General features: G+C 43.9%; 1 protein-coding gene across 2 annotated transcripts in view; it reads left to right on the top strand.

Moving 5' to 3' along the window:
• Positions 1-23,157, top strand: part of med30 (mediator complex subunit 30) — a 57,834-nt gene that overhangs the window by 16,672 nt on the left and 18,005 nt on the right. For both annotated transcript variants that reach the window (XM_080786993.1, XM_080786992.1), the window contains exon 4: positions 3,911-4,018. In XM_080786993.1, coding sequence (XP_080643119.1) covers positions 3,911-4,018 — 108 coding nt within the window. The remainder of the gene's footprint in view (positions 1-3,910; positions 4,019-23,157) is intronic.

The raw sequence follows: 23,157 nt of genomic DNA, 5'->3' as shown, positions 1-23,157 counted from the left end.
CCCCATTTCTGTCCTGTACTAATAGTCTGACAGGCATTTGTCCGACACCCTACACAAAACCCAACCCTAATCCTAACCTCACAGGAAGCCACGGGTTAGTTTTAACCTGCCATGCATGTCGGGAGTCACCCGTAAGTTATGGGTTAGTTAGTTGTAACCAGCCACACATGGAAAGGACTAATGCTTGTCGGACTGTATGTCTAACCAACGTATGCACCCCTCTCTCACTGTGCGTCTGTCCAACTGTACTCTGTCCAACAGTTCCAACCCCAACATCATATTTGCAGTAAATGGGAGCCGTGCCTCCAGACGAGGCAGCCTGCTCTAATCATTCCATAGTGCCTGTAGAGACCTCCGCCAGCTGCTGAACCGACGGGGCAAGCGCTACAATTGAAACAGAATTAGCCCTAGATCTTCTCCACTGTTTAGAATAGCACGGTGCCAGATCGTTGCTGGAGCGTGCAGTGGCGTTTTCACTTGTTTTCCCACCTGGCGGCAGCTTTCATTGGCTGGTAATTGTTCGGAGGTCTCGTATCTAATCTGTGTTTAGGATCTGGACCTGTGCGATGTTTTTCTTTTTGCTTTGGCAAGGATGCCTCAGAGAGAGATGATAGTTTTCCTTTGCATAAGTACTCCCTGCCAGACGGGCTCAAAAATGTTTTTTTTTCTTTTTACACCGGGTGCCAGGAGATTAGACCTGATTTATACTGTTGTGCAGAAATAGCAGATCTAAAAAGCTTGTAGATTTGCTATTTTCGGTGCATGACGTTATAGTGTATGACATCTATCTATCAATGTGCCTGTTCTGACATCACAATGATGTTCTGACATCACAATGATGTTCTGACATCACAATGATGTTCTGACATCACAATGATGCGGGCGAGGTGGCATCATTGTGACTACTGTTCTAGTAGTATAAATGAAACATTAGATTTAGTAAATTCTCCCAATGTAGAAACACTTCACTGGGGAGACACTGGGAAGGCACTGAACCCGAACCATCTGGTCGCTCCTTCAAGGAGATGAAAACAAACTATCAATTAATTCTGTTTAACCAAGGCCTGCTTGTCACGACAGTGTGCTAATTATGGCAGCTTCCTTCAGTAGGCAAAACCCACTATGCAACTTCATTACATCAGTATCATTTGGATTGATAGCCAGAAAAGATATTGACAAAGATGAACTTGAGGTTATAGTCTAGAATCTAGAGTATAACCTCAAGTCCATCTTTGTATACGGAACTCGTCCTGACTGCATCACTGCTGTGCCAGTAATGATGGCAAAGCACACCCTCTCCTAATGTGATATTTACTTAAGTGCCAACTGCGGCACCTAAGGCTGGGAAACAATAACCACCTACCAAATTCTGGTCACCTTCTCTCCTCTATCTGGGATGTTAGTCAACTCTAGCAGGCAATTTGACAACTGAATTGATGACCATTACCATTTTGATGTTCTAAAAAACGTACATGACTGGTACAAGAGGTACACTCCCAGTGCATGGCTGACAAAAATGTACCCACCCTGGCCAAGGCAGTTGCCAGTTCTAGACTGCCTGGCTGTAGCTCACGTTGTGACTGTATAGCACACAATTCTGCATTGTTGTTGTTGGTATGCTGCAGATTAATGCACCAGGCACTTCTAGTATGGGATCCTGTGTGGGGTGACAGGAACAATGTGTTCCCGGGTGACTGACTGTGTGCGTGTGCGTGTATGTGTGTGCGCGCGTTTTCGTGCGTGCATGTGTGACGGCACTAGCCTCCAGCCCCGATCCCCTCGTCCCCCCTGTTCCCCTCATTGCCCAGCTTACCACTAGGGGGCAGTGTGCATCTGAAGGAGGGCTCTCAGGAACAGCTCGCTGTGAGAGCCTCACACATCAGCCTCACTGTTGTGTCAAGCAGACAAGGTCAAGCACACAGAGCGTTTAAAAATGAATTAATCTCCCACTCCCTCTCTCTTTCTTTCTCTCTCTCTGCATTAAAGAGAAGAGGGGTAAGATAGTACAAGGCGGGGGTCCAAGAGCTTACACAGAATACCCATTTTCACCACTCCATGGAAACAAGATTATAATGCGGAACAAAGATAGGCGGCGTGTATAAAAAAGAAAATCCAGTCATGTGAAGGGATTGTTCATTGGCACGCAATCCAGAGTATGAGTGCACTCGCCAAGTAAGGGCCTAGGTACAGTATGTACTGTATACAGAAACAATTAAGAGACCACTGCAACATGTTCTTAAGTTTCTCCACATGTATACGTTATGTTAGCCATTCCATTATCTGTTGAATTCCAACGCAAGAAGCAACCTCATTTTACTATTTTATTACATACTGATAACCTGAAAGTTGAAACAAATCTTATTTTAAGAGGGAAGCTATAATTTCAGTAAGAACAGCTGGGTGGCAAAAAAAAACCTGTGCTAGACTGTACTTAATTAGTTACAGAAATTATGTTTATTTCACCAAATAGTTCTCGCTAGTATACTCTCCCATAATTTAAAACGAATTCACATTTTGCTGTTTAAAAATGAATATGAACTGTCTGAAAACACATTTTCTGTTCATATGGGACCTGTCCTGTTGTCATTTTCATCTTCTTCAGGAAGAATTCGGGAAACATTTTGTCAGTATAGTTAATGGAATCAACATAAATAATCTTTACTCACAACACATACCTATGAATGCTGGTAATTCTGCAGTGGCCTCTTAATGTTTTCCAGAGCTGGTATGTTTCATGGAGTGAAAACTGTGATCAAGTACAATGTTTTTGTACTCGTTTCCAATATAGATGAAGTAAGAGAGGCACAAGACAAGAGGGAGACGCTTCTTAAGTTTCAAACTAGATTAACTTACGAACAACAGAACCGCTTTGTTTGAAATAGACAAGAAAAAGGCAACACCCTATCTTGTCAAATCGATTCCAGAAAAAAACAAATTACGGTATGGAATGGCTTTAAAGGCAACGCAAGGCACTAGAGATGATGAAATGATAACGAGTTTTCAAACTGTCTCCACTCCTAGAGCAAGATTTAAATGACATCTGATTTAATGAACTAATCATTCAATGGGCTATTGCAGATTCACACTGTTTCTCAACCACTGGTCCACAGATCACTATGGTGTCCATTGGCATGATTTCAGGTGGTCCATAGGATTTAGTTTTTATGTTTACTTTTTTTTTTTTTACCTTTGTTAAATGGTAGCCTGGCTAATAAGCCAGACTAATATCACACAACACTGCCGGCAGGCAATGTTTTTTTGCCAACGCCTGATTCGGTCTGGCTTATTAGCCAGGCTAGTTAAATGGTATTTACAACAGGACAACATATGTAATATTTCAGTATATTAAGCATACTGTGGGAAAAACACTGTGATGCGTTGTGAGCTTGCAGATCTAATTTTGGTGTGCGACACTAGCGCTAAACTAACTATAAAGCTTTCAGATCATGAAATAAATAAAAACGTGAAAAGTGTGATCCTGTGGACAGAATCTGTAGGGGTAATAACAAAATATGTGTTTCGCAAAAATCTGTCTCATGGTTGCACTATAACAGGCCGGTGAAACATTAAGGTAGGTTTTTCCTTGGCCATGTTTCATGTGGATTGGTCCAGTACGCCAATAATACAAATCAAATGCAGGTGCTTCTCGTTTCCCACAGATTGGTCCAACAGTGTCAGAGAAGGATGGCTGGCAGAGACAATAAATATTCCTTCTTAAACAGTTATATATTAATAATTTAGCCTACAGTTGTTTTGCGGAGATGGGGTGGGGTAGTCTTTGAGGATTGTTCGAGAATATGCTGGTGGTCGAAATATGCCAGTGAGAGAACCTCTGGTTCTTTCTGACACTATCTGAGATTTCACTTCCAGTAACTGACCTGTGTTCACTGTTCCTCTCTCAACATTCCAGCAACTGATTCCCTTTGTGGAGGATGACAGCTCTAAACACGAGGACCGTTCAGCCAGCCAGAGCCGCCCTGCCACGGAGGAGAGAAGAGAGATACTGGAGGTTAACAAGGTAAAACTAAAGACAACGAGCCGCATGTTGGATGTTCACATTGCACAATCATTCATATAAAAAACCACAGGTTTTTATCACAGCCATCTTTACATATTTGGCTGTCACCGCTAGCAGTAGGTCAGGAGCAGGGCAGGAATTTCACGGCAGCCATGGCCGTCGTTGCCCCTCTCTTTGGCCGTGTGTGCCCCTCGAAAAATTATATGCCCAGATGGCCACAGTGGCCGTTGTGCCCATGTGCCCCGACCGGCGCCCACAGCAGTTCATTTTACCGTTGTCCCTCTGCGCAATTTTCCAGTCATTACGGTAACCAATGTTCCCCAAACGTCCCGCGCAGAACAAATCTGTGTAGCGCACATGAACACCAGAGATATATTTGTGTATTGTAGTTGTGTTGCCATTTGCCAAGTGGTTTGATTCTTTTGTGTTACTTTGCCTTAATAACGACCCCCACTGGTCATCATGACACACGCACGTGCGCGTACACACACACACACACACACACACACACCTCCTCCTCCGCGCCATGCATACACTCATTGACAGAGTAAACAGAGGGCATTCAGCCCACACGCTGCCTACTAGTGCAGCTAATCTAGCTATCCGGTCAGACTGCAGCTGTCACTCAAAACAAAATAATGTTTTCTACCATTGCGACCGTGTGGCAGTCCTTACAATGCGCTAGACCCCTGGGAGATGGATTACTGAGGTGGAGCGCCACACCTACCATCAGCTCCCACTACTTCCTGCACGACTTGCTGCACCCAAGCCATGCTACACATACGTTGAGTTGGCGGTGGCCGGGATCGAACCCATGAACTTGTGGTCCAAAGTTGAGAGCGCTACCGACTGAGCTACCTGGACAATAGCAACAGATAGTGCTAAATATGCATTCAAAGACAGTACAGTGCTAATAGTACCCTCATGGGTAGTCAGATGGACGAGGCAAATCTGTGGTAGCTGAACATGCTCCGAATAGTAAGAAAGGAGTATTGTACCTTCTGTTTGAACTCAGTGCAGGGGGGAGAAAGCTGACATGAGCAAAATAGTAGCTGACTGTGTTTAAAATGTTAAAGAATGAGATGACTTTATTTCTCAAGGCAGTGATATATGATGCACTCACTTTAGAGCTGTTTCAGATGTCTGACATCAAGCGCACCTAAAGCACTTTCGCAATTTATTCACTGTCAGGCGGGTTTTTAGCCTGGCTCTGATAGAGAGCCTCTTTTCTGATACTGACGCATAGAAGGGTAGTTATTTTGACACTGACGCGCCACACTGTCAGTCAACGGGGGAACCTTCACTGGAATAAAAGTGTTTAATCTTGACCAGGTTTTGTTACAGAGCTGCAGAGGAGCAAGGTAAACGTAGTGCTGCATTAGTCAGGGTACTAATCCTGCAATAGAATCACACTTAATTCAGTAGAAAACGTATCCGTTGGACATTTCTGGAGCACGCTTTCAGCCCACATAATGCCATAGTTGAACTCAGTGCTTCTGTTACCATTGACTGGCCCTTGATGTTGTGGCATACTACCATAGATAATTCTGAGTCGAGGATTAGGCCTAATCTCTCTCTGCAAGAGGTGGCCCTGGCCCGTCAAGTTGACATTTCCATGTGGTGAGTAATAGGGATGGGGGTGCGTGCATGGATACCCGTAGGCTTCATGAAAATAAATCACTCTGCACTTAGGAATAAAAAAAAAAACATATATTATTAAAATATTGCATTCAATTGTAACTCTAGCAGTCTGTTTAACATTGTTCTGTTTTTCAAAGTGACCATTCCTAGACTGGAATTACAGTTTAAACATTATATTAGTCTGAAAACCCACCACTTCAGACTCCATCTTAGCCTGTAGCACTTGCTAGCACTTGCTAGTCTATCTATACGCATAGTTTTATTATATAGATATTCCACGGTTAGACGGGTGTTAGGTTCTTAGCTTACTTACGTATTTTATGTTGTTCTTGCTTACTGTAAAAGTGTAAATCGCTCTGGATTAAGAGTGTCCGCTAAATGCCTCCTAAATTGTAAATTGTGATGAGTGGACCACTCTGGACCGCGCTGGCCAGAGTCGCAGACCGATAACTTTAAAGGAGCACCATTTTCAACCTTATCTTCAAATAATTGGTACTCAATTGTAGGAGCCAGGGCTATAGAGCGTCGCAGTCCCGCCCCCTTTCATGACGACGCCAGGCCCAGGAAATAGTTTCCAATGCATTTTTCCCCATAGACATTTCAAAACGTATTTATTTAAAGACCTTATAAGCGTCGTACAGAGCCAACTCTTGTCGTGACAAATCATAACAACAAACACAATATTTTGGACCAAACAAATAATTACAAAGAAGAAAAACAACAAAAAGTGTTGTAACCTGCCGTTTTCTCCTTCTTTCAAATTATTTGTTCAGCCCGAAAAATTGTGTTTGTTGACATGATTTGTCACGACAAAAGTTGGCTTTGTCCGTGGCGTAAACGTCTTTGTAAACTTTCTGAAAAGTCTGAGGAAAATGAACGGGGATTTATTTTCCGGGTCTCTCGAGGGGGCGGGACTGCGACGCTCTATAGGCTAAACGTCTGTGGCGGTGATACGTCACATACTTCACCTATGTATCGATCAGCTGTCTCCGGCTTCAGACAGCAGCCATAAATGTAACTTTGAAAGGTTAATCTGTGTAATTTAACTTTAAGTAAATATTGTTTACTCTGTCGCTAGTACCACTGAATATCTTTTTTCTCCTCCAAAGTCAACGCGACAGAACTGCCGGTATTTAACGAGACAGCTTGTTTGACACTGCAGGTTTCTGGGCATACTTTCCACCCAGAAGACATTCGTTCTGAGTTATATGTTACATTTTGTTTTCTGCCTCATCGCCAAATGAGGCATACTGCAGTATACCTGTGAGATGTGAGTGGCATTTGACGTTGTTTTATCCCTCATCAGAACAGAAGTAAAATCCTCAGTGTTCTTATAGGCTACACTCAACATGTAGCCTGTATGTGAGGTGTGACTGGCATTGACATTTTTATCGATATTGTAAATACCGATGTAACAAATGTTACTAATGTCTGTGTGTGTGTGTGTGTGTGTCTCTTTGTGTGTGGGTCTGTGTGTGTTTGTCCGTGTCCATGTGTGAGTGTGTCCTGCCCCCTAGGATCCCTGCAGGCATGCTCAGTACAGAGCAGTGCTATTTTCAAAATATCTTTATACATTTTCTAGATTTGAAAAGTTGTGGAAAATGGGACAGTTGTGTGTGTGTGTGTGTGTGTGTGTGTGTGTGTGTGTGTGTGTGTGTGTGTGTGTGTGTGTGTGTGTGTGTGTGTGTGTGTGTGTGTGTGTGTGTGTGTGTGTGTGTGTGTGTGTGTGTGTGCGCGCGCACGCGCATATGTGTGTGTGCCTTGTCTTGTCTTGACTGCTGCAGTGATGATAATGGTCCAAGGTCAGATAGAGGCAGAGATGAGCACTGGTTATTTTTTAAATATGGCTGTATTGGCTCCCCCGGCTGCCTTTAAATGTTAACACTACAGTAAGTGAAACACTGCAGTGAACCGTGCCACTCCACTGCACTCTGCCCAGTCTGAAACACACTCATCACACCTCTCACAAACCACCTCAGTCACAAACCACGCAGTGAGGGCCCAGGGATGCTTAGCGCAGTAACCGTGAAGAAAGAACAACAGTTTATTATTCATGTTAAGGCATATACCAACACACCTATACAGCACAGACACACACACACACACACACACACACACACACACACACACACACACACACACACACACACACACACACACACACACAGATATACAAACATGGAGATGGAAGTGTACAAGAGACACACACACACACACAGCCTTCGCTTTGTCTCATTAGAAATCTGAACAGAGAAATGGTATATTATCACACAGACCTTGTTTGTTTTTTGCATCAATCCCCCAATTCGGATTCTCCGCTGTGTTCGAGTCATCCTTACTGCTACGACATGTGGATGATACAAAGATAAAGAGATTGAGACAATAAGCTTGTTAACAGGATTAATGCAGACTGACTTTCCATCTTTAGGTTTTTAGCACAGCACATTGCACACCTACCTATGGTTCAAGCTTTAGCAAAAGAACAACAACGAAACAAATGAAAATGCTCAATGTTGACCGATAGACAGATATATAGGCTACTACTACACATACGCATTACGCACATACAAACCTTAAACACATTGTTGATATCATTTTGATTAAAGCTGCAATAAAATTCCTGTTTGGGAATTTAGTCCCGGTCTCCTGCATGACGGACCATGATCCTACCATTCTACCAATAGGGCCTTCTGCTTGGACAGGGGAGATGTTACGTTATGAGCTTCAGGCAGTGCTACCTCTCAACTATTTGGTTTGTTATTATGGTCGATGATGCATAGTACAATGTTAAGGCATACTGGCATAGTACAATTTTATTTCGGCTCTATAAAAGTTATTTCATACTAATGTGGCTCGTGCCGTGACCTCATCAAAAAGTGAGAAACCAACACGAATACAACCTATTTAAAGTTCAAAAGTACCAGTCAATCTGGTGTGTTATTAGCTCTCTACTCTTGGTAGTCGTTTCCTTTTAGAACAATTATTTTCCTTTTATACTATAAATATCGCCTGGAAGACTATTCCATAGTACAATTGACCAGCCCTCTTTATTGAATTGGACTTATAGTGGACTTATAGGTTATTAGTCCATCTAACCGATTCTCACCGAGTGGAATATGTATGCGTATTTGATGTGCTAGCTTTATTGTATTAACATACTCTCTACCATACAAATTGGTTAAAATAACATTTTATCCATTAAAATAAGTTCCACATTGCAGATGTACTCTAAATAATTTATTTCTCTGGATGTAAAAATGTAATTAAGTGTTTCCCATTATACACATACTACACACATGTAAGTCACATGGACACATTAAAAACCACCCATACACATGCATATGTGAACCCCGAGGCTAACAAACCAATTAATTAGACACGCTTATTTCCAATCTGGCCGTGGGCCTTCCGATGCAGTCCGCAAGTATTTGTAGCATATTTAGCCATGATTTCTGCCCAGGATGCACAGCTGCATATTAAGGCGGCAATAAGGACAGCATGCGTTGGGGAGTTGTGATCAGCACGTACGTACAGCAGGACGGGGGGGGGGGGAAGCAGATGTTAGCGGTGGCCACAGTCTGCACAAGCAGACAGGACTGTCCTGGAACACAGTCTGCACAAGCAGACAGGACTGTCCTGTAACACAGTCTGCACAAGCAGACAGGACTGTCCTGTAACACAGTCTGCACAAGCAGACAGGACTGTCCTGGAACACAGTCTGCACAAGCAGACAGGACTGTCCTGGAACACAGTCTGCACAAGCAGACAGGACTGTCCTGGAACACAGTCTGCACAAGCAGACAGGACTGTCCTGGAACACAGTCTGCACAAGCAGACAGGACTGTCCTGGAACACAGTCTGCACAAGCAGACAGGACTGTCCTGGAACACAGTCTGCACAAGCAGACAGGACTGTCCTGGAACACAGTCTGCACAAGCAGACAGGACTGTCCTGGAACACAGTCTGCACAAGCAGACAGGACTGTCCTGGAACACAGTCTGCACAAGCAGACAGGACTGTCCTGGAACACAGTCTGCACAAGCAGACAGGACTGTCCTGGAACACAGTCTGCACAAGCAGACAGGACTGTCCTGGAACACAGTCTGCACAAGCAGACAGGACTGTCCTGTAACACAGTCTGCACAAGCAGACAGGACTGTCCTGGAACACAGTCTGCACAAGCAGACAGGACTGTCCTGGAACACAGTCTGCACAAGCAGACAGGACTGTCCTGTAACACAGTCTGTACAAGCAGACAGGACTGTCCTGGAACACAGTCTGCACAAGCAGACAGGACTGTCCTGGAACACAGTCTGCACAAGCAGACAGGACTGTCCTGGAACACAGTCTGCACAAGCAGACAGGACTGTCCTGTAACACAGTCTGCACAAGCAGACAGGACTGTCCTGGAACACAGTCTGCACAAGCAGACAGGACTGTCCTGGAACACAGTCTGCACAAGCAGACAGGACTGTCCTGGAACACAGTCTGCACAAGCAGACAGGACTGTCCTGTAACACAGTCTGCACAAGCAGACAGGACTGTCCTGGAACACAGTCTGCACAAGCAGACAGGACTGTCCTGGAACACAGTCTGCACAAGCAGACAGGACTGTCCTAGAACACAGTCTGTACAAGCAGACAGGACTGTCCTAGAACACAGTCTGTACAAGCAGACAGGAGCAGACTGTAGATTTAGTCGACTAAAATCGTATGATATTTAGTCGACTAAAACTAGACTAACACTAAAACATAAAATGTGACTAAAACGAATGGAACTTTATTCAAAAGACTTTGACTAAAACTAAATCAAAATTTGCTGTTAAATCAACACTGCCTGGAACACAGCAGGAGTGGAGTTGGGCCCGGCCGGGCGATATTATGTCAAATCAAGAACACGGTTATTTAAAACTTATAACTTATACTTTAGCCTCGATTACAATTACTAAACAATTGGCCTATAAAAATTGCAGACCTACAAGCTCGTAGCGGGTCTCATCGGGATGCGTTGTGAGCTCGTAGAAAGGCTATTTTCTCACGTGACGATACCATTGTCCAATGAAGTATAATACAGGGGTTAAGTGGTTAATCTGACTAATCAATTTCGTCGATTATATAAAATCCATTCGAACATTTTTGGGTGGATCTGTTGATATATTAAGGAGAAAAAACGTGCTTCTCGGTTATTTAACCGAGCAAGATTAAGTTTCAATATATTTTCGGATAGAGAAGGATGAAGGACTGGGATGGATGGATGGATGGATGGATGGACAGAAAGGTAGGGAGGGATGGATAACGGGAAGGAAAGATGGTTTTATGAGAATAGAAGGATTGAGAGAAGGAGGGGTTAGAGAGAGACAGGGAAATGAATGGTGGGATGGAGCGAGAGAGGAAAAGAAAGGAGTAGACATGGAGATAGCAGAGGAGAGGAGAGAGGGGTGACGGAGAGACAAGACCCCAATGAGGGATAGAGGTTTAGAGACATGGGAGGAGATAACGTGAAGATAAGAGTGAAGGAGAGCTATGAATTGTATAAAACTGCATGTTTTGTATTTTTTTGTATCATTCAGATTTGTTTTTATTACTTCTATTTTTTGAAAGTTTTACTGTAGGACATCAAGTCAAAGTGTTGACATATGACATTTACGTAGGATAACCAACCCCCTCCCACCCCCGATTTGTGAATGTCAGATTTGTAATAGAGAAAACAACATTAAATATAACAGAGGATGAGGGAGATTGAAAGCATTCTGAAAGATGAAAAAAGGGTAATTCTGTAGTCGGCGGAAGAGATGGATGGATGACCAGACGCAGACAGATAGCTATGTTGTCAAGAAAATGTACCGTTAGATGGGGGAAGTGGAGGGTAAAGAATGAACGAATGTTGGCAGCAAGAAAAAAAAAAGAAGATAGTCAAAGAAGACCACTTGATGCACACAGTCACACACATGAAAGGAAAGAGATGATGGCTGGAAGACGGATGAAAGCGGCATGGTTTGATAGATGTGGAGACAACAGTGGATTGTCACAGTTAAGCATCACGATATGGGCTCTAGAATGCAATAGCAGGAGACACCTGCGTGTGACAGAGAAAATATGATGCCTGCTCTGAGAACATGCACATAGAGAGAAGAGATTGATGTGTGAGTGGATAGATAAAGTCCAAATGCGCATTTTGGCTGACATGTTACAGTAGCTCAAGATTGTTGGCCCCCATATTTCCCCTCCATAGAATAGATTAAAGATTCCATGAGATCCAAGATTCCATTCCGTTCCGTGGAGTGCGTAATTTAAGATTCTCTCTATTATTGGGACGATAATAAACTGCGGCTGAACACATATTGATGGAAAATAAACGGGTGATGGAATGGTTGGATGTTACCAACATGAACCCTACCCTCTGTGTGTGTGTGTGTGTGTGTGTGTGTGTGTGTGTGTGTGTGTGTGTGTGTGCGCGCGCTCTGCAGTGGTCAATGGGCCTGTGGCTGCTCAACAGTGACACTTGGTGGTCAAGCAACGCTATTGCCGTACTCATTTGGACATAAACAGTCAGGGACAGACATACATACATAGGGATAGACAGACACGTACATTGTCATTGGAGTGGCTAGCACCACTCAAAAAGCTAGCCGACAAACATTTTTCGTCATAGTTTTAGTCGAAGAAATGAACACTGGCCCGAACACCAACACCACTGCAGGACTTACCCACCACCACCACCACCACCACCAGCCCAGAATGAACAGGTAGCAGTGGTAAAGAAGAGTTTAGACTAGAGAAGTGGCGTGTGGGGGCCTGGGGGGGGGGAGAGGCAGATGAATGACTCTCTCCATGGTAATGTGTGGCTGCTTTATGGGCCATCTTGGCTGTGAGTGATGGCCTTGCTCTCGTTATCTGTCGATTGGGGTAATTGCTGTTTGTCGGAGTCTGGCTGACTGATGGTGATGCAATCTGCCCCGCCGTTCCGGGGGGGGGGGGGTAGAGGAGGGAGGAGGCATCCCTCTCATCACTCTCCACAAGTGTGTCCTCACTAGGAAGCACGCTGTGTGTGCGTGTGCGTGCGTGCGTGCGTGCGTGTGAATGGTTCCCTGCACACGTGACCGTGACAGTGTGCTTGCCTATGTCTTTGTGTCCTTGCAGACAATGCAACGGATGGCACAGGCATGTTCTACATCACGTATGCACGCGTGTCGGTGCATATCTATGTGTTCTCTGAGCTGCTCCGGTGTGCATATCTATGTGTTCTCTGAGCTGCTCCGGTGTGCATTGGAGATAGAGTATGGACAGTCTGGCCGCCGCGAGAGCTGTTTGTGTACGTATGAGTGGGATTGTGTGCATGTACAGAAATTAATCCATGTGTGCGCTCGCATGTAAACTAAAAGTAAGTGGTGTTTGCATACATGTTTAACCCATTAAGACCATGAAGGCATCTGTGTTGACTTATAGCTTTTAATTTTTGGCTATTCAAAAATAGCAGATACAAGCGTATCGTAGATCTGCTATTTTAAGAACAATTGTGAAAATGTGTGCAAATCTTTGAATATGTGTATATTTTTAACTAAAATCTTTGCTTTTGGGGGTCCCTGGAACAATATATCATTTTGAGATGCAGGTCGGCGGCCAAATACATATAATTTAGTGGGGTTCTTGACATGAAAAGGTTTGAGCACCACTGATATGGAAACATAACTGTTAGGATTCAGAAGACATGTGTAGAATCGGCCTCAGGTCTTAATGGGTTAAAATGCATTATCCAATAATAGCCCTAATAATTAATTGGTGCATAATGGGCTGCTGATTGCTCAGTGTTGTTGCGTGCAGACCTTTGGTGCCATTCTTTGGATGTGATGGTGCATATCAATTCAACGGACACAGTCAGCGGTTAACTTCCAACTGTATGGCAGTATATATATACAGTATATATATAAGTACAGAGGAGCCTTAGGGACACTAAACTAAGACTGCAGGGTTTCAGTGGCTTTGTGAGACATGGATGTTGTGTTCTGCAAGTTTTAACCCATTTTGACCTGAGATCAGATTCTATAAATGTCTTCTACATCCTGACAGTTTTCTGAAAAAGCTATGTTTCCAGAAAACTGTCAGGATGTAGAAGACAATGAGAAGACGCTGAGCGAGACCTCAAGTGACCGCAGAGTACATTCATAATGAACACCCCACATTACTGGTCACACCCCAATTAATGGGGGGGACGGGACGACAATGCATAATGACAAAACAGATGCGCCCTCTGAATCCCTTACTGATCGTTAACACTTATTTATTTATTTAATTTTTGTAATCCCACGATTTTGCAACCCGTCTTTTCACCCAGTGTCAATTATCTAGTGTTATACTTCCTCTTTCAACCTGGGGGGGGGGGGGGGGAGTGGACTGACCTCATGCTTCCTTCAATGCATGAGGAGTCCAAGCTGTTTCTTTTCACCTGACGGGGGAGTTTCTCCAGCCGGACGTAGTGCGTGGAAGGAACACGTTATTCCGACCAGTTCCTTTCTTGTATTATTTATTTATTTCTCACCAAGGAGTAACCTCTCATTAGACTATCCAGCATATCTACCTCGGAGGAAACTCTGGTAAGGCCGGAGGTCGGTCTATGGTGTCGGTAGGCCAATCACAGGCAGGCGGGGCGGACTATGGTGTCTGTAGGCCAATCACAGGCAGGCTGGGCGTTACCATGTCTATGCTCGGACGTAGAATAGATATACACCTCCCGGACATGTCACTTCCTTGTTTACGGGCAGACACATCTTGCTAATATCTCTGAATCTACGGTGCTGTCCATGGTTTTGATCAGAACGCTGGGGGAAATGGAAGACGGAGCTTTTCAGAGTAAAATCTGCCTCATCTGCTTGGCACTCTAGCGCCTTTATTCTGAAGAACTCTGGCAGCATTCACTCGAGATTTTTGTTTCTTTTTTCTGTTTTTGTTTTTAACGAGCCAATTACATTCTGTTTTCACCAGCTATCTGTTGCATGACCGACCGACTGACCGACCGTCTGACTGACTGTTTGTCTGACTGACTGTTTGTCTGACTGACTGTCTCACTGACTGACTGACTGTTTGGCTGTCTGTGTGGCCTGAGTGACAGCTCATATTCCTGAATAAAAATGGACAGATGATTCATTATGAGTCAGTCAGGATTGCTTGATAATCATTCCATCTGGGCTGTGGGAGCGGGCTGACGTGTGGTGACGACATCACTCATCCCTTCTTCTCTTTATATAGCGACCGGGCCCCTCCCGTCAATCCAGGCGTGGTGTGGTGGTGATGGTGGAGGTATAAGGGGGTACTTCGCCGATGGCCGTCTCCCTCAATGTGTCATGATGGGAGTCGCCGCGGACAGTGTGACAGGGGAGACACCCTAAACTCGCCCACCCCCACCCCTACTCTCTGCCACCAACCTCCCCCCACTGCTGCAGCCTGCCACCGCCACTCGCTCTGCGTTTGATTTAATACCAGCCTAAGTGTGAATAAATTCCTGTCACAGCCTGTTAAGGAGGCCTTGGAGAGATCTGGCCTGTTATTAATTCACCACAGCTCTCTCTCTCTCTCACACACTCTCTCGTGCTCCCTCTCTCTCTCTCTCTCTCTCTCTCTCTCTCTCTCTCTCTCTCTCTCTCTCCCCACCTCTCTCTCTGTATCTTTGGTACGTCTTCTTGCCGCCGCCACCCACCCCCCCCCCCCGCACCCCCCCCGCACCCCCTCGCTTTTCTAAGACCCTGTTAATTACCGCGTCTGTCCTCTTTATTCAAATGAGAATGTGAGAAATTAAAAGAAGGGAGAAAGGCAGGTAGGCGGGCAGGCAATGCTAATGGCCGTTCCTCTCCTAATCCTGTGCTGGCGGCTGCCAGTTTGGCGTGTTTAATGAATTCCAGTGGCATTGGTGGTTAGGGTTATCTGAAGAGCAAGCGGGGAGTCCGCCGCGCCTTGCCGATAAACAAAACACAACCTCCAGAACGGTAATGAGAGCGGGACAGAGGGATGCGTACAGCCTGGTCGGCAGATGCTCCCCTCCTCTCTCTTGCATATCAGCCTCGTTCCCCTTCTCTCATTCTGTCTTCCTGCTGGACTGTCTGTCTTAATCTCCCTCTCGCGGTCCGTTCCCGTCTGCGCTCCGACCCCACCCCGCCCCCCTCTTTGTATGTCTTCCTCCTCCTCTCCGTCTCGGTGTCTTTACACATCTCATGGCGATTAGTAGGCTGTGCACAGGAGGTGGGCATACCTCCGTCTTATTGGCCGCCACATGTGTACCCCATTAGAAGCTCTCTGCATGCCAGGGACTTTTTAATTGGGTGGGCAGGGGTCAAGGGGTAATTGGGCAGCGGTGGCCGAAAGGAGCGGTCTTGATATTGGAAGGTCGCTAGTTCGTATCCCCGGACCGACACGTTAAAACTACCACCGCTGAAGTGCCCTTGAGCAAGGCATTGAACCCCTACCATGAAATGTTCTATGAGCAGGGCCTGGCTGTAAACAAGTTCTTGAGCTTAGTCCAGTTACCCTGGGTAAATATAGTAACTTTGCTTTGGGGGTCGTCTCAGTAGTGGCACAGCACTTCCACAGCGGTGGACTGAGGCTGTATTGGGGAGAACACGCATGTTTTTCACCCCTGATTATTCCTGCTCTGCTGTGTGTTGCGTGTTTGACGTCTTTGTAAGAAATGAAAGGTGGGATGCTTTGGGCGTCCCCTGTCCCCCTCTTACCTGTGCCTGACTGGGGTTACTGTATGTACTGTACAGTAAGGATGTTGCAATGTTTTCATATTTCTTGTTCCAGTGGTTCTTGTAGCAGAAAGCGGAAATCGGCCATCAAGGGCGTCTGCCAGAAATATCCACGGCCGGGTGAGGCTTCCCCTCCCCTACTGGGCGGGGATTCTTTCGTTTTATAGTAGTTGGGCGATCAAACAAAATATATTTACTTATATACACATAAGTGTATATAGCTGGTAAAGTTTGTAGGCTACATGAGGTTCGACATATACAGTATATACATTAATTCAGCCACAGTCGGCTATATCTTGCGCCACCCCTTACCCCCCTGTGATGTCAATACGTTTTCAATGTAATGGGTCCTGGGACTAAGCTAGGGGTGGTCTATTAGATGGGTCCCACTTCAGTGACGTTAGGAGTCATATTTTGTCATTTTTCTTTGACAAAATAACAGTGCATACTGCAAACAGAACAATAAAGCTAATTAAATAGCGCCAAAATAAATAAAGTCAAATATAGTAAGTAAACTAAATACTTTGTGGTACACTCAGTGAGCTAAATACATGTTGGTGCATTTATGCACAGCTCAATTAAAGTCTCTCATGGTACAATGGTACCAGTCCCTCCTCCGTTAATGAGCAATGGACATTCCAGATCTACGAGCTTGGAAAAAACACTTTTCGGGGGTCCGCGGTAGTCCGCGGATACACTCGGATATGTTACCCATTCAATCAGGTCTGCTTGTGTCACGGCAGAGAGACGCCACTGTACACTGCGCTGTACTGTTATGCTCAAAGAAGTGAATTTGGTCTTCAAATAGTTCAAATAGCCGATCTACAAGCTCTCAACGTGTCCATGTAGATCGTCTAGTTGAACTATTTTAAAATTTCTACCATTCATTGTCAATGGAAGCCAGTGACATGAAGATACAAAGATGCATCCAACGTTTGTAGCTGCTGCAAAAGCTACAAAGCTACAAATTTAAGCCGAGCTGGGTTCAACTGCCAGATGCAAAGCTACAAAGCTACAACTGCAGCTGCAATGACACGTCACTACAGACGCACGCTTGATGACGTCGTGACGACGACGTGATGACGACGCTTGAACGACCGCGTGAGCAACAGATATACAAAGCGACAGATATGCTGTGATCTTTGCATCTCCCTGTGTGAACACAGCATGAGAGGTCTGGAGAAGAATGATCAGACATGTATTTAGCCCTAAACCATTTAAAGCTTTATAGGCCAACAGTGGTATCAATTATTTGACACACATGTGTGCAGGGCGCCAGTGTAAGGATTTAAGAACTGGAGTGATATGCTCCACTTTCTTGGTATGTAAGGAGTCGAGCAGTATGCGTTCTGAATCAACTGCAGTCGTCTGATTGATTGGAAGCTGCTCATAAATAAACCTACCGGTCTTGGGCCGTGAGTTCATCTAAACTGATCAAATAACATATCTCTATAGGATCAACCATTATCAATTAATGTCATCTTGTCAGTCATGAACATTTTCCCAGAATGCATTCAATAGACAAATTCTCTCTTTCTCTCGCTCATATATCCATATCTGTCCACCAATAATATGCAGTTCCAATCCGATGACGAATTATTTTGTGATTGCTTATTTGTGATGATTATCAAAGATTCTGATAGATTCTGATATATGTAGTTATTCTCAAATCTCAATAGTCTACAATACATATTATCATGTGATGGCTATGATGTACCCTGTTCATAAACTGTTGCTGTTTGTTTAGTCAACTCATGTGCGTATGGTCCTTGTGCAGCTGGTAGAATTAAGTGTGATTATCTTGTGCACCAAAGCCAACGCATACTGTACGTACTTTGGTGTAGCTTGGATGTTAGAATTAAGCCAACCTAGATGGTTTGAGTTCAGTGAGGGACTGTTGTGGTTTGGACTGAACCATTATGTCTAACTTGAAAAAAGGAGCTGAACATTTCAGAAGGAATGTTATCTAAATCTAGTATTTCGACTATGACTGATTTCTTTAATGCCTGCCTGGTATTATCATTAAAGCACGTTGGGAAAGAAGTGGGTAGAAATGTGTGCCGTTGTGATCGCCCCCCCTAGGAGTCATGGTGGGGGTGTGAGTACCTAGAGTGAGAGTTCAGAGTTTCAATGGTTCTTATTTCTTTCTTCAGGGCATCACCTCTCATCCTCCTCTGTGTCTACCAAAGGGAAAACCGCTATATCAGATGCCGAAGGAAAATTAAATTTGTGGATGTTACCGCAAGTGCTTCTCACTCCCTTAAGGATATATGAATCGTAGATTAGGCCTTTGACTGGGATGAAAAACAAGACAGTGCCTGCTATCTTTCTAACCTGTAAATCTGCATTTCACACCCTTTGCATATAGAAGGGAGGATAAAGAAGGGTGCTGTGCTGTGCTTTAGCAGGTAATACTGTAAGGTGGAATTGCATTGCTTTCACTTTTGATCTTTCCAGAAATCTGCTTGCCAGACCGGATTCCACTGTTAACCCTCTAAAAAAGCAAAAGGGAGATGGTAATTGGAACTTTCTTAGCAGTCCAGTCAGATTATAGAAACTGATGAGATGCTTTGATATTACGAAGAATCAAAGCTGCCACCTGACCTGAAAAACCTTTGAAATTATTCAAAGTTGTTGCTTTTTTCCACCAGGAGCCTAGCCTGGCTCCAGCCCTGAATCGCTAGCCATGCATTAAAAAAATGGCAGTGTCTGTTTGCATCGAAAATCCTATGCAGTGGCTGATTGTCCCATCAGCGCCGTCACTTGATGACGTCAAACAACAAACATGGCTGCCCCCACTGTGGTAACTTGCGACCGTATCGCTCTCGCCCTATGATAAATAATTTCTTTAAATGACAGGTTTTACATCTGTCGTTCATCATCATCCGACATATTTTACAGTATTTGTTTACATACTAGTAGCCCTCGTTGACTGTGTTTGATTAGTTAGCAACCGGGTTAGCCATAGCCATATGATTGACAACGACGTCATCTGCTTTCCTACTATTTTGATTGGTTTGTATGAACCAATCGCCGAAGACTAACGCTTTGGCAACGTCCATCCCAGAAACCGCTGCCGTGGGAAGGGCTGTCAGTCTGAATAATGTAAGAAGAGTGTGTGGGTGGAGGCTTGCTGCCTGGCTGTGCTGAAGCTGTAACTAAGTAGCTCCCAGTGGTGGAAAAAGTTTTTACTTAGAAGTATCAATACTACAATCTAGTAGCCTAAAAGTCCGGAATTCAAAATGTACTTGAGTAAATTACAAAAGTATTGGCATCAAAATGTATTTAAAAGTACCAAAGTAAAAGTGCTCATTATGCAGAATGTCTCATTTCAACTTCAAGTTTTAAAATGTCTACAAATATCTTTTAAATAGCCGATCTACAATAGTTATTATAATTGGTCTAGAAAAATGTCTAGCGGTCTAGGCTTAGGTTACACGTTGAAACAACATCGTTTCAACAGCTAGACGTTTAAAAAAAACGTCTAGCTATAGACTATAGGCTAGACATTAAAAAAAACAGCGAATCAACGTCTAAGCTAACCCTAGACCGCTAAAGAAGTTTCCCTTTTTCCCCTGTTTTAGACAGACTGTTTTAGCCGACTATTGCTCAGTGATGGGTTCCTATAGAAGCTCTTCTTCACTACCATCATCATGCACCGCCTTTATTCTACGGCCACGCTCACTGTGTCGCTGCCGCTGAAGGAGAATTCAGCCCAAGCTGTTTTCTTTTTTTTTAAGATATTGTTTTGCGGCTTACGCCTTTTATTGTTTTTTTTGAAGGGACAGACAGTAGGCTGACAGTAAACGGGAGAGAGATGGGGGAAGACATGCAGTAAAGGCCGTGTCGGGCTCGGGATTCGACCCGCGACACACTGCGACTGGATTACCAGTCGGGTGCCCAGACTGTTACGCCACCACCTCGGCCAAAGCTGTTTTTTTTACCGTAAATTGAATGTATCCATTCGTCACTGGGAAAAAAAACACACAGAGCATTCCATACCGTTTTAGCGGATTTACCCTCCGTAGCAGCCGTTTACGCTAGATCTGTTTTAGTTTACATCTGTTCTAGATGCTGTGAAAAGTAAGTCCCATGGAGTGTTGTTCCATGACATCCACATAGTGTAGAACCAGCCTATCTATTAATTAGCATTACGTGAGTAATTCATTGGATATGGGTTCGGCGTTTGTGGTTGTGCTAATGATAAACGGACAGCTGCTGCTAGTGGGATTCTTGACATTATTCCGGTAGAGTTTCTCAGCCCTAGTGGTTGCTTTATCGCCTTTAAGACATTATCAAAAGTTCTCTAATTAAACCGTGAGAGTGGGAAGCCTCAACCGTTTGACACTTTGTGACCCGTGTTGGGAATTTAACCCGTACTGTAACTCTGTCCGTCCATCTGTAATTACCCTCTCCCACCAGCACGGCTCCTTCCAGGGAATCTTAAATGTGTGCAGCTAATCCAACCGCAGACCCAGAAGCAGGTTTGGGATTCTAATTCCAGTCTGCCAATCAATTCCCAAATTGCCAATCAATTCCCAAGTCGCCACTCGCCGGAGCCCCAGCAAACAGACATCTCTTTACCAATCAACTCACCGTGCTTAAAGCATGAGTGCTGCTTTGAAGATCTGCTGAACTTTTTTTTTTTTTGGCAAATATGTTTTTATTGAACAGATAAATTATTACAAACATTATAATAGACAAAAAAGATAAAGAAATCCCTTAACCCTCCCACCCATACTGCTCGGTGACATTGCATACTATATAATAAGATGATAGAAAGCTCATGGAAAACATCTGAAAAGAAAATGGCGTACAGTCAACCATAATGTGCTGAACTTTTCAACCTGATGGATTAGGTATTTACTTAAAACACGCCCCCACACATTACACCCCATGGCTAAGCAATTCCGTCTGAAGTGTGGAGGTACTGTACTGTATATATATATCAATCTTTTTTCATTTGTTTTTGTTCTATACAATCACTAAGTAGGTTATCATTGGATGTACAATTATTGAGACAGCTCAGCCATTTGCTTGGCCACCCTTCGTTGCTTTTAAGGTAACCGCATCCAAACCCTCTAACCCCTCGTTTATTATCACTGGGAACCAAATCACAAAGGAAGGTCCAATCAAAAGAGAATCAGGTGCTTATGAGAGAGAGAGAGAGAGAGAGAGAGAGAGAGAGAGAGAGGGGTGTGTGTGTCTGTACGGGCCATGCCTAGCCTCCTGCCCAGATGGTTCTTAAAAAGAATAAATCGATGGCAACTGTTCTGCAACACTTGGCTGACACTGCAGGCTTTCCAGCTCAGTACTGACGATGTACCGAACGGGCCCAGTCAGTAGGTGTATGCAGGGATTACAACATTGCTATTGTATTTCTGCCACCTTCAGCGTAGAAGGCTTTATCTGTCTTCAAATCCATGTTAAAGGTCTTTGTTCCCTCAGGAGGGCCCACACCGGACAGTGGACACTACTGGCAGACAGTTAAACTTAACTCTCCTATTCAGAAAAAGCTATAAAGTTTATCAAGTCAATTACGGTGTTTTCAAGCGATGTCAGGCAAATTAAGGCTGCTTGGTTGGTGCAGGTCCCTGTGGGTTTACTGTCCATCGTTTGTATATAGTCCATTTACATGTAGCATCCCAGAGTTGTTCAGGTGGGACACAGAGACTAATTAACTTGCTTGCCGCTGCTTATCTTCTCCTTTATCTTTTTTTATTAGGTTTTCTTAAAGGGATGTTGGTTGGTAGAACGTTCGGTTTTACAGACATCTGGGCATGATCTAAGTCAAAATATTATTGATCATTTTTATGAGCGGGCAACCGAAACTAACAATTCCATTCACTCCACTCACTTATAGAAGTTATAATGAATGGGAAACATACAGTCATTGCTGGTACCTACAACATGTTTGTTCCATGTATATTTCACATACTGATCATTGCTTGCTTTCACTGACATTGGTGACAATTTTTTTTTTGTGTTGTACTAGAGAACTTAATAATAATATAACATTGATACAGCAATGTCATGTTCTCCCAAATTATGTAGTTTAATATAATATCGACAGAAGATTCTGCTTTGTTTACTGTATGTGTGTTTATGTGCTGATAAAAGTGAAAATGAATCTCTACTTCTGTTTAATCGATCACACAGCTCAGACACAACAGATAAGGAAGGATGATTGCAGGACAAGAGTTCTTTAAAAATTCTATACCTTTGAGTTTGTAAAGGTGGCGAACTTTAAAGATGATCCAAGGCACCTCAGTTTCAGTTGAAGTAGAAAATCCTATATTTCATTAAAAAAACGACCAACGCATTTCGGCCAGAGGCCTTCATCAGCGTCCAGTGGACTCTTGCTTTTCCAATGAAATAAAGGATTTTCAACTGAAACAGAGCTGCCTTGGACCATCTTTAAAGTTCGACACCTTAAATTTGCTTCCCACTGTGAACTTTTACAAAGTCAAAGGTATAGAACTTTTAAAGAACTCTTGTCCTGCTTGCATTTAGTAAAACCCTTTCCAAAGAGCACCTGTTTGCACATGCCAACACAACAGTGATATGTTACCATGCATTCTGAAGTTTATTACACACACAGAGTAATATATAGGACAGTGGATCTATGACATCCCTAGTAGATTATGAAAAACAGAATGAGCAGGAACACGCTTGCATCTCATATCATGTACGTACAGTCAGTCCCTCTGATACAGTAGTAGACATGGTTATCAATATACATATTGATAACCATATTGTGTCG

Source organism: Protomyctophum bolini (genome assembly GCF_963924005.1).
Source record: "Protomyctophum bolini genome assembly, chromosome: 17".
In the NCBI taxonomy this organism is placed as follows: Eukaryota; Metazoa; Chordata; class Actinopteri; order Myctophiformes; family Myctophidae; genus Protomyctophum; species Protomyctophum bolini.
This window is presented reverse-complemented; position numbering and strand designations above follow the sequence as displayed.